This window comes from Adelges cooleyi, unplaced genomic scaffold, assembly GCF_023614345.1.
Source record: "Adelges cooleyi isolate 19-005CV unplaced genomic scaffold, UGA_ACOO_1.1 ACOO_flye_CR_arks_rails_tigmint_CR_PRNA_574, whole genome shotgun sequence".
NCBI classification, from domain to species: Eukaryota; Metazoa; Arthropoda; class Insecta; order Hemiptera; family Adelgidae; genus Adelges; species Adelges cooleyi.
This window is the reverse complement of record NW_026096268.1, coordinates 12,642,809-12,656,201: the sequence shown is the minus strand read 5'-3', so window position 1 is coordinate 12,656,201 and position 13,393 is coordinate 12,642,809. Positions and strand designations below refer to the sequence as shown.

Here is a 13,393-nt window from a genome sequence, read left to right as displayed (position 1 = left end):
CGTGAACTTCGAACAGAAGCATAGTTTCAAAATGAACTGTTCCGACTTTTGGGCGAGTTCTCATCGCACCGACGACCCCGCCGAAGTGGAACTGTGTTTGGGATTCAGCAACGAGACGGTAGTGGCCGCTGTTTGGGTAGAAGGTCGATTCGACGTGACCATCCGGTTAAGAGACGGCCTCGCGTTAAGCTACGACCGAGATGACAATGCGGTCGTTCAGAGCCGAGGCCGGCACACTGCCAAGTATTTTATCGACGGCACCGTCCAGGGGACCTTTGACGACGCCCTGGAAGTAATGTACGACATTCGAGGCCGGACAGTCATGCTCGGCGAACGGGGCGAGACGGTGGCCTGGAACGACCTAGGCAAATTCGGGCTGTGGTCGTCCGATGAACAGCTGATACTCAGATTGGAAAATCCCGCAATTATCGCCGCTGCCGACTATACGCAGTGGTACGTTTACGGTGATGCCGATCGACTTGGAACGATTTTCGAGGTGAGAACAGAAGACGGCGCGTCGGTTCGAGTGCTGGACGACGGTACTACCACATACAAGGCAGGAGACGACGAGTACGATAGTTGCACAGCCGACCGAGTAAAATACAAGTGAGATATTGACAATTCAATGTATGTATGTATTTGTTCATTGGCAAAATACGGAGTTGTCAGGTATTAAACCGAAACAGTTGAGAGATATGCTAAATTTGAAAACACCAAGACACAAAAATTGATAACGCGGTTATGCTAAGAAGGCAAGTAATACATTTACCAACTCAATTAGGAATCCAAGTACAATTTATGTTCGTATTTGGCCAACGGATATGCGGATGATGTTTTTCATATAATTATTATAATATTGGTGTCGTCGATTTCTACATAGTTTACAAACCAAGTACGTGTTTTGTCGACGAAACCTGTCCGGATACGAATTCGTGGATGGCCGAGAGGTGCAGCAGATCCTTATGGAGTATGAAGGCAGGACGGAGACGGTCAACGATAGGTTTTTGTGTGTGCAGAGGCCAATCGCTGGCTCTAATGTTCACGTGGTCAGAACGCTGACCCGAGGATTTTTCGACAAGACAACCGCCGCTTCGTTGAACGACGCGATAAACGTTCATTTGGAGACCGTCAAACAACTGGGCGAAAGCCTGACACCTTGAGATCACAACGAATTGTCATAATATGTTAGATACATGTTATTAATATTTGATTCTTAACTCTAGAACCCACGCCAAAGTTCTAAATATGTTAGGTTTTTTTTTTTTTTGGTAAATTTCACATGACTTTTATACCGATATACCAATGTGATAAGTGATGACATAAATTAGTTTTTTGTCAATCGTATACTATATTAAGTTAATTTTTTTTTTAGTATACATCCTTCTTTTTATGCCTATTTCCGCGTTGTTGCGTTTACCAGTGTACCAGTGTATTTAGCATAGAATTTTGAAAGTAAATTTTCATTATCATTTATTATTATGCTGTTTAATACGTCTCAGCTTTCGCCGTGGTGTTGAACAATTTCTCTTTGAAACTAGAAAATAACAACAATAAAGGTTCAATAAATGCTCGACTTGAGTAAAAAAAAAAATAAGCTCTCACCTATTGTGGTTTGGAAATACACGGTCCTGGACGGTTAATATATATTATTAGGCCATAGGTAATATTTCAACTGGGGGATTCCAAAATACGACCCGCGTTGCAGCTCTGGACCTTGCGGGTTGTGTGTTTTAGAGGAGATGGCCCTAATAATGTATTCCGTGCATTATAATGTATTATTATAGTTTCCACCTGTATAGTCGTTATTGGCGGTCATTATTAAGCGGATCTCGTTGTTTGCCGTGGTGGCGACCGCGTTTTTATGTTTTCCACGAAACGCGGTTAATTAGTGCGACCAAAACACTTAACGAGACAGCAGACGATTCCCTTCCGGGCCAAGGGTTATTTATGAATATCGCTGCCCCTCCTCCCGCCATGATTTTCGCATTGTTAACCGCCAGCACTTAAGGTGGTCGTTAATGAGCGCCGTGGGACCTTTGTGGGACGCGAAGATTGTCGCTTCGCAATGAATCAAAGCCAGAAGACTTCTCTGGGATGTTTTACCTGCAGCTCCAGGTCACCGGTCACCGTCGACCCGGGCCGACCACTGCCGTTCACACTGTTGTATTATGAAAATTACTTGCATAATAATTATTACCCGTCGTTTTCTTTGGCCGCGGTCTTGCCCAGAAGTCGCGGTCGACCTACTCGGTTGAATTATATTGGACCGAAAAACGACAACCCGGTTAATCCCGTCGCTTTATCGTCCAGTGATACCTTAAGTTCACAGCATCCCTATCCCTTCTAGGTGTGTCTCCCGCAATAAGGATGCCTTCTACCTCGTTAAACGCACGTTTAACCATACAAAACGTGTACTAAAATCCGAATTCTATGGTTTTCTCGCCTCCCCCGAGGGAGTCCACAATTATTTTAGGCATCGCCGAGAAGAGATTATGCTATCAAAAGCTTAAACTTTACATTTGGAAATAATTTTTTGCCGACTAAGCTCACAAGTTTGTAGTTTCACTTGTTCCGCCTTACAATAACTTGCAAACGTTCAACTCTCCTCTGACACCGACCAACCTTAATCATCTTTATCAATTATTTTCAGTAACTCATTAACTTAATACACCTCAATCTTAACGCTATCGTTGCTCTTACCTTAAGAACCTCGTCGAAGTCGCCTCTTGCAGCACCCGATGTTCTGATCTATATAACCCAGGCGTCCAGTGCTCATCGCCCTCTATGATCTCAGTCTTGATCACCGGACGACCAAGAACTCGTTTCCAACGAACCGTCAAAGCGCAATAGAGACGTTGAAAATTCAATTTAGACAGTCGTTTTGTAGCCTTCAGACTACAACAGTTGCACGCGGTTCAAGACGCCAATGGGGCAGGCAAAAATACTTGAATTTTTAAAAATATACCGACCAAAAAAAAAAAGCACAAAACTTTCCGCTTCGTTCGGTACGCTAGTTCGAAAACAATACAACACAACATAGCGTGTGGGCGATATATTATACGGATAGTGTTTTATAAATGTTACATAGAGACCAACAGTCGTTAGTACCTCGGAGGGACCCAACAAAAGTACACAATAATTCATAACGAAAACGCGAGACACCAATAAATACGTGACCGATAGAGCTAAATCGTTTATTTATTTTTTATTATTATTACTACTATAATGTCATACAATGTATATATATATATAGGATACCACCGAATTTGTCATATCTCCACAATGTTTATATGTGTGTAAACGGTCGGCTTAAAATATTACCATAAGGCCACCGACAGACATTGTATAGACAAAAAACAAGAGTTCATAACTCTTATTATAATGGTTTTTTTTCCAGATACAAATAAACAATCTTTGTAAAAAAAATACACTCGAGACGGGAACGGTCTAGTTTTTCATAAATAAATATATTTACTTATATAGACATACAATTATTATGTATTATATTACATTATTATACAACGAAAAAATAGTAATAATAACGACAGCGATATAGAGAGATATTTTATAACTTGTATAACTTTTGTCGGGATGACCGCACACGGATAAAAATCTGTAAATAACGTTGAGAAAAATAAATATCAAAGAAGTATCTCAGTCGACTGTATGAATTTTTAATTGTTTCCTCGGGCGAAATTTAAATTAATCACACCGATTTAGCGGTTCGTTCTTCGAGTACTTAATTTAATATTTTTAATTAAGCTTTTTACCAACCCGGAAATATATAAACGCTTGCATATATATATATATATATATATATATATATATATATTTTTTTTTATGTAATTATCTTTTATTCACCGTGATTCAGTTGGTTGAACACTATTAGACAGCATTACTGTTTACATGTTTCAGGGTGTGGGACCAGTGCAACGTGATACAAGACTACTTGACAGTGTACGACGGGTCTTTGGCTACTGACCCGGTGCTGGTAAGGTTGTGCGGTGGCGACGTAGTGCCGGACATAGTCAGTTCTGGTCCCAACATGTTACTGGAATTCCATACTTCCGCATTCGACAACCCGTTCCATCCGGTACCGCTGAGCTACTTGCCGGGATTCGAGCTGGACGTACAGGTAATAAATAAAAAATCTCGATCAAACTCCGTCAAAGGCTAACCCGGTTTGTTGTGTTGGCGAACTGTAGATACTGTTTGTGGACAACAAATCTCCCAGCTACGCCAAGAACACCAGCCAATGCGAGTTCTTCATCAGACCCTACAACAACACCAACTGGGGTCTGCTGGACAGTCCAAGGCACTCGTTGCCTCCGAACACGTCGTGCAAATACCATTTCCAGGGGTTAAGCCATCAGACCGTGTGGCTGTCGTTCATCAAGTACCACGCGGCCAGCACCGACCCAAACGCCTATCACCTGAGCAACGAGTGCAACGCCAGACTCCGGATATGGGACAAAGTCGCGTCGCCCAAGACCAAAAAGGTGCGTTTTAAAATATACATTTTTACTAATAATTCTATGAAAACGTTTAAAGCATAAACTTGCAAAGCGAGAATGGTTTTGTCAGCAGAACCCGTGGTGAAGCATTAAAATAGCTATTCACCAATAATAACCAAAATATAAAATATATTGAAAACACACGGTTGTAAAATAAATGCTTTTTCAACTGACGTTAATAATCATAAAAACCAGAAAATTCAATAGCAGTTGTTGTATATTTTTTTAGGCCAAAACTGTGCTGTTGGGCGAGTTTTGCAAGGAACAAGAACTGCCTCGCTTGTGCGATCACGCCCTGTTGGGCAACGAAACACGACACGTTAGGCCATGCACTGCCAAAGAGTCGTATACTTCGTCTGCGGACGAGCTGACCGTGGAGATTTTCCTGAAACAGGGCTCTGTGCTGTTCCCGCTGCAGTTTCTGTTGCGGTACGAATTCGTGGATCAGTCGGTGGAACAGCTGCAGCTGTCCGTGCCGGCGACGGCCGTGTGCGATCGCACGTTCACTTCCGGTGCCGGCCCGTTCGGTTCGCCCAAGAACGTGTTCTTCTACGGCCGCGGCGGCCGCCGGAACCTGACCTGCGTGTTCCGGTTCGTGCCCGCCACGCCGAACGAACGTGTCCGGATCACCGTGTCCCGCATGCACGCGGACGCCGCCGGCCAGGCGGGCTGCTCCACCGAAACGGACGCCCGGACCGACAGGATGTGCTGCGCGTACGCGACCAAAGACGGCGCCAGCTCCGGCACCGGCGTCCGCGCTCTGCTCACCGTGTCCCATTACCCGTGGCCCGACCTGGAGTTGCCCGTCGGGTGCGCGTGCTCGAATCCCCGGAAACCGCATGTCATCGAATCGTACCCGGGTGCCGCCGTTCGCGTCGAATTCACCGTCCGCGACATGAACGTTACTCAGGACCACAGAGACTTCGGGTTCGCCGCCGAGTACGCGTTCGTCAAGATGCCAATCCACGTGACGGACGCCTGCCGATCGCTGAGCAAAGACCGACGACTGCGTGGTCCGGGCGGCGTCATACAGTTGGACGCCGGCATCGTTAACGGCGGCGGCAGACGAAACTGTACCGATTTCCCGTGGCTGCTCGAACCGTCGGCCGAAAGCGGCGTGAGTTGGCCACGACGTACCGGCGGCTATGTCTTTCTGAAACTTCGTGGGTACGAGATTCCGTCACACCGGTGGCAGACCAACTCGTTCATGTGCGCTACCCGGAACCGCGTGGTCGTGTATTCCGGCGTGGGCCAAAAGTCGGCCAAGGTCATATGCCCCTTCGACCTAGGCACCGATCACCAATTACGCAGCTCGTTCGAGACGTTCTCGCCCGGCTGGACCGAGACGCTCACGGACGCCCAACAACTGCGCACAGATTCCAGAAGCGTGGCCGTCGAATTTTTGGAGCGCGAAATCGGATCGTACGCCGTCACATGGATGGAAGTGTCCAAGATGCCGCGCATCATGCCGTCGACCAACGTGCACGCCATGCCGTCTAACGTGCATCCCGAATGCGCCTACAAGTAAGTCCGTCGACTCTATACTATAAAGGGCTTAGCACTCTAATAGATTTCTAACTTGAATTCTATTCTATGATTTTCTGAGACTTCCACAGGAATAGACAAAATACAAGTATTCCCTGTTCTTTTAATGAGATATTTGGTGAGCAGTGTTTCATCATGATGACTACAAAATGTTGTTTAATTCCCTTTTAATAAAACCTAAAATTGTCATTGCTTTACTAAAAATGTTATGGAAATTATGATTTCTATGCAAATTTTATTTTTAAGTAATTTTTTATCACTACTGCTTACAGATATTAGTATATTCCCATTTATACTTACTATTAGATTGGACATTTTTTAATTGTATAATAAACATATATTCGACTCTTTTTTCTTTATCACTAAGTACTCTCAACTGTTTGTGATCGACTAATTACTCAAGTCCTCGACATATACCATTTGCACCAGATATCCAGAAGCATATGACATAAGAAGTATGTCATGTGCTACAGTTATGGTCGTCTAAACTATAATTTTTTTAGCATGATAAGTGATAACGAAGACGCCTAGCCTGTTTGAAAAAAAAACTATTAGTTAAATCATATACTATCAATATTATGCAATTATTATAAACTGTTAATCTTTAAAGAATTATTAATCAGACCGTTAAAATGCATGCTCATTATCCTAAAACCAGTAAACTTTTCTCTTCAAAACATGTATACAGTATACGTTTCGCTTCATTATATTATCACTGCCACTAGCATTCATAATTTATAATGTGTGTACACGTATGATATGCACAAAACAGAATCCGCTCTGTACGGACAAGCAGAATATATTTCAAATATTTGATTCCATCTGAATTATTTTTCTCTCGTGTATATTTTTGTATGCAGTTCGAAGGTTTTTTTTTTAATTTTATACAAAACGAACGTTTACAAAGGTAAGGGTTTTTTTTTATTATTATTATTAAAAAAAACTTCTAAAAAGCATTGAACCAAAAAAGGATAAGAAAAAAATATATAATTTCTATATGTAAATACATGTAACTCATATGCCCATACATAAGAAAACTGATACGTATAGTTATATAATATATATTATATAAATAGTGACTTTGGCTCAATGAACGATCATTCAACAACTACAATACCGTACAACGTATACTGTATGAAATTACTCTTTAGGCACTGTAAACTCTATCCACATTATATGATAGACCGCATAGTGTACTATACATTTTTATAGTACACTATAACTATATTATAGATTTTTTTTACAGTGAAATACAACATTATTAACAATAGGGAGAACAAATAATGGTCGCTAAGACTACGTTGACCGTGTATAGTCTAAAGCTATTAGATGTATTGCAGTATAATATTTGCTATGTTCATATTGTTATAAATACTTGAAAAGTTATCCGACTTTACCATTTTTATTATGACTTCCATTGTGTGTGCTACGTGTACTTTACAACACACAATCCTAGATTACTTATTTTATTCTCTCATAGTTCAGTTAGAGTAACACAACAATTGTTAACACAACTATTATTATCTACACGACGATTACTTCTTTGGTGTTTGAATAATAATAAATCATATTATCTCGATTAACTTATTTATAATTGTTGGGGTACGCTGCACTGTAATAGCTTTGTCATAGTCAAACAGCAACGGCTATCCTGTGACGCACTAGGTCTTTTAACCGTTACAATTATACTGGCATACTTGAGTGTAATTTTCACTGGAATTGTCGTTTTGTCCTCATCTAGGTGCCCAGAACTTAACGCTTGCATCAGTTCCAAGTTCTGGTGCGACGGCGTGCCACACTGTCCGATGGGCTTCGACGAGGATCCGACCAACTGTGCAATCAGCTCGGGCATCGTCAACCTCACCTACGTTGGCGTGCTGGGCGCTTCGGCTCTGGTGCTGTTCACGTTCACTACGGTGGCTGCTGTCGCTTGTCTTAAGTACAGGGCCAAGCGGTCAAGGCGAGCCGAAGACGGTGGTCGGAGACGTCGGTCTTCGCAAAAGTCCGGGGATCCCATGGCCGCCGCCGCGGACAGGCTGCACGGCAACAAGATGACGTTCTTGGATCAGAACGGCGGTGCCATGAACAAACGATACCCTTCGTCGTCGGACGACCTGTACTTGGAATGCAAGGACAGCGTGTGTTGACAAAAGGACGGCCACGACGAACCGGTAGAGACTACCGTTTGACACTGTACTCCGGCTTTGACTACAGCTGTCGTTCAGACTCGCTAAGCCGCCAGACGGCCACCGGGTTGTTTTTAACAATAAGGTTTCGCCCTTTAGATATGTTGCTATTTGATCCTTTTCCAGAAAGAGGCACAAATCCATTCCCTTCGACTAGAACAATCCCAAGAACAGTTCCTTTACCTTTTGGTCGTTTGTATTCTCGGCGTGGTCGACATTATTAACCGTTTAGTAGGGCCCTCGACTACATTCCTTGAATGTTTGCTGATTGTTCAATCAGTGCCAAATGTCACGGTCGTGGTTTAAGCGATTCTGTCTGGGTTTTTCCGCTTCCTAAAACTATCAATCGCTCAACTCTTAGTACAATTGTTTTACAGCCTAAGTAATAGATATCTAAAACATACGCCTTGTCCGCCTGTACGAAACGAATCAGACAATTGCAACAGTGTATGAACATCGCAATGCTTTATCATACGTCATCATCAAACCGTTTGGTCCGCCGTAATATTAAAACTTACATTTTGGACTTTATTTCCCATTGCTTTAGGACGGGTTTCGTTTGAAATAATCTATTGGTTGTTACGATCAGTGACAATCACATTGACTGAGTACTAATATTAATTATTCACGATACCGCTTGTGCGTTATTACTTGAATATTATCTCTATATTTTAACTGTGTATAATATTCGTGTAAATAAGTTACTGTAGTTTTTTTTTTTTCAAAATCCCTAATGACTATTAAGGACTAATGACCCTAATGATTAAACGCTTAAGATTGTTTTCCATAATATTGTCAGTGAGCTGTGCCACGCAGTACTCGCTGTTTCGCGTGAATTTTCACTGTTTGTTTGAACTGTAGAAATATACATAATATTTAATACAATTTCCTATAAATACATTTAAATTATATTAGTGGTATTGACTAATTAGTATAATACAAATTTTATTTCACAGCTAACGCTGTTAGTAAATAACAAAAAAAAAAAATAATAATAATCAATAAGAATAGTTTGTATAAATATTAAAAATAGAACACCAGTTATAATTTAAATGTTTTACATCATCTGAAAGGATTTTCTAGTTGTTACGGTCTTAAAAGTGTGCATACGGTATTGTAATTTACCACCAGTCATTTGTATAATACTATAATAAGTAATAATAATAGTTAACATTGTAAACGTGTAGGACAAACATAAGTTTATGCAAATTTAATTATTATTTCCGGTTTGTATTAATCGTTAGCTGTAGTTTGAAGAAATTCAAGCGAATTTATATATATATAAATTGTTGTTCGATGTATTTCATGTAATTAACTAATTATTGGATTTCGAGTTTTGCCGTTGTTGTTTCTATTAAAGCGGATACGGCGAACCATGTCAATGGAACCCACGTGTTTGCTTACCACTTCACAACGGTGAAACTTTTATGTAAGAATCATAAATAACTTGTTATAACCTTAATATTCAATTAAATAATTTTACCGAAATTACATTACTATTATTACTACTTTACATTATAATAATTAATATTACTATTATTACTTAATTAATATATAAAATATTAATACCTTTTTTTTTTATTATTATTATTATTCAATATTTGTATACATTTAAAATAATTTTGTTTTTATAATCTCGTGAAACTTCGATGTTACCATAATAATACTGTTAAAATATATTATATATGTATATATAATATATGTATGTATGTTAATATTATACGTTTTTGTTTATATACTTAAAATTATAGCTATTAAACACTATATTACTGTTCTCGACCTATGTATATATTATACGGACATGTGCTCATTACTAATAAATGATATTACAATATAATATATACATATACTGGACGTTGTAATCGTTTTAAAAAAATGGTACACATTTTTTCCCTTACAACATAACTTCTAAAATAAAAGCATTGGTTTAATATTATACAGAAACGGTATGTTATCAAAAGTGAACGAGGCTAAAGTACATTATATTATATACAACTTCGAAAATACTAGATAAAGTTTGGGTGGTAAGTTAATATTATTATTATTTTCTTAGCATTGAAGCGGAACTACGAAGGTATTGGTTTTGTTTAGTTGCACGTTTACTTATTTTCGTCTTATTATAATTCAATTGATTAAATGCCATTTTAGTGGTATTTTAGACATAAAAGCCTTAAAAATTACACCTACTTTAGATGGTCCGATTCAAACACTGTAAAGAGGTTCGAATTATTTGACTATAGACATGTGTTTTGTAACTATACGTTTAAAAATATTCGTCTACAAAAAAAAATATCTCTACCCATTTGCCGGTATAGGATACATTTTTTTACACACAATAGCACATTGTACAGCTTGCGAGTGGAAAACATAAACTGCCGATTACCGTGATAAAACTTTACTAAAAAAATATTTTTTAGTTTCAGTTTACCTACAGTTTTTACCCTCAATAGAATGTCGGGCAAAGTGTTTTTCGGGTTTCTTGTTTTTTTTGTAATATTCAATAACAGCGAATGTACATTGGCATACTACGTGGACAAAAAAAACCTGGCTGACGTATTAATAGCACTTCTAGGCCACTCAAAATGGGCACATATCACAGATATAGGAGCTAAAAATCCATATTCCAAAAATGAGGTTCCTTTTACTGGGAAAGATCTATTTAATTACAGAGGTTTGTTCTCCCGAAATAGAAACATTGTCAACTCTTATGTTAGTGTCGAAAATGTGTACAAAAAATATTTTATGGTCACTAGCTTGTTAGCATGTCTATACGCGAACGTGACAGATAAATTTACATCGTTGATTAGAATACTTTTACATTTAAGTGCAAGCCAAAGAAGACAAATGAAAATGAGAACATATTATGCGCGTAAAAAGGAAAGAAAACTGGAAAAAGAGGCTCGTCAACAAATGCAAAGTAAGCGCTTGAAAGCTGAACTACATGATCAATCACATGGTCAAATTAGTTATGATTCGGAAGACAATATCCATACATCGGTTTTAGAAAAAAAAATTAAACAGAATAGAATTAATGTCAAAGATAAAGTTGATAGTGATGAACTTAACTATAAAACTTCATGGAAAATTTTTAATTTTGCGTATCAAAAGTTATTAAAAGGTCAGCAAATGTTTGATTATATGTATGATGCATTAAATTATTTAATCAGGTTGATTCCGCCTGAGGAATATTATTTACATATTAACATAGAAGACATACAACAAATATTAGTTTTGATGCAGTGGTACAAAGACGTATCGAAAAATTTAAAAAAAATTCTTACAACTTTTATCGGCGAAGACGATGTTGACTACAAGTTAAAAAACAGTCGGTTGTCCTCAAAATTGTTCCAAGCCATTCATTTCAAGTATCAATTTATGTGGAAACCGTTTGTAGCCAAGTGTTGCATACTTCCAGAGAATGACTACCATCACACCATAAAAGAAATAGAAAAATTGCAAAACAAGTCTCCGCGTCTAGAAACAATGGATATGATGTATCAATATGGATCTCAAATTGAAGAGCTCATCAAAAATGTCATCAGTAACTACTATTTGAATTTAGGTTTCGTGTTTAGTTATCCTGATAACCCAAATGAATAATTATTTTATAAATTATAATCACAAAAATACACGTTAATTTATTACGCCAAACTTTTTACTTCTTATTCAAAATCCATCAATTGCATCATTAATTTGAAAAAAGCAAATACAGTTCCTTGGATAGTACTATGTATGGATATATTGGATACTATATATGGATAGTAGGTTCTAACTAGTACAGTCCAAACCAAACATAGTTTAAACCATCACAGCAAAAAGTAGTATACATAAGTGAGTAGTGAGTAGTAGTAGTAGTAGTAGTAGTAGTAGTAGTAGTAATAAGTGAGTTAGGAAGGTTATTTACGAATAAAAATACAAATATCGATAAAACCATTATATATAATCACAATTATGTGCTTAAACATATATTTTTTTACTAAAGTGGATACGAATAGGGTTAGGTCAGGTTCGTATAGGCGATCATCTATAAAAAATATATTGCCATAGTCGACCATAGATTGTAAATAACAAAATAAAGAAAATATTTTCTTTAACTGTGGACTGACTATTCACTCACACTAAGCAACCGAGAAATTGACTACAGTCAAAAGTAATTTTCCCCTTATTTTTTATTTTTATTTTGAGTTTTCCTTAATAAAAAAAAAATGTTTGACTACAGATTTTTGAAAAAACTATGTATGTTATAGTCCTATTTTAGATCTACCTTCGGAAAATGTTCAAACTTCAATCACTAAAATTCTGCTTGAAAACAAAATAAAGAAAAAAAATCTAGCCTTTCTTGGAGAATCGGTTTATGATAAGCTTTAAGTTTGTCAATATTTATCAGCAGTACTATGTTTTTAGACTAGTCCATACAAATTTAGAAGTTATGAAGTGCCGTAATTTTATGTAAAAAATATGTACATTTTTGGAGCTTATCTCGAAAAACAGGTACGATTTCTGTACTTAAAAGCTACATATAGAAAAACGTGTAAGTTAAAACAAAATAGTCATAGCAAAACAAATGTTGATATCGTTAAAAAGAGAAGAACTTACTCTAGCTAAACTAGTTTAAAACTTTAATATATTCTTAAATAGGAGCATTAAAAAAAGTAAAAAAATGTCAAAATTAAAACAAAAAAATCGTGAGAGTTGGATTAATAATATAAAAAATCCTCCCTTACCCAACCCTAACCCCAAAGTAATTTTTAAAATTAAATAATGATTACATAAAACAAAGCTTATACTTTGTATAAGGTTCAAAGTATTATTTTTTCAAAGATTAAACGCTATTTTGGTGGTATTTTAGACCTAAAAGCCTTAAAAATTACACCTACTATAGATTATCCGATTTAAATATTGTAAAGAGGTTCGAGATATTTGACTATAGACATGTGTTTTGAAACTATACGTTTGAAAATATTCGTCTACTAATACAAATATCTCTACACATTAGCTGGTATAGAATACATTTTTTTACACACACTAGCACATTGTACAGCTTGCGAGTGGAAAACATAAGTTGCCGATTACCGTGATAAAACTTTACTAAAAAAATATTTTTTAGTTTCAGTTTACCTACAGTTTTTAATCTCAATATAATGTCGG

General features: G+C 37.7%; 1 protein-coding gene across 1 annotated transcript in view; it reads left to right on the top strand.

Annotated features, from left to right (window-relative positions):
• Positions 1 to 9,748, top strand: part of LOC126843210 (uncharacterized) — a 181,986-nt gene extending 172,238 nt beyond the window's left edge. The window contains exons 8-11 of the mRNA XM_050580584.1: positions 3,916 to 4,135; positions 4,206 to 4,499; positions 4,744 to 6,038; positions 7,801 to 9,748. Coding sequence (XP_050436541.1) covers positions 3,916 to 4,135; positions 4,206 to 4,499; positions 4,744 to 6,038; positions 7,801 to 8,206 — 2,215 coding nt within the window. The 3' untranslated portion in view covers positions 8,207 to 9,748. The remainder of the gene's footprint in view (positions 1 to 3,915; positions 4,136 to 4,205; positions 4,500 to 4,743; positions 6,039 to 7,800) is intronic.
• Positions 9,749 to 13,393: the final 3,645 nt, after the last annotated feature.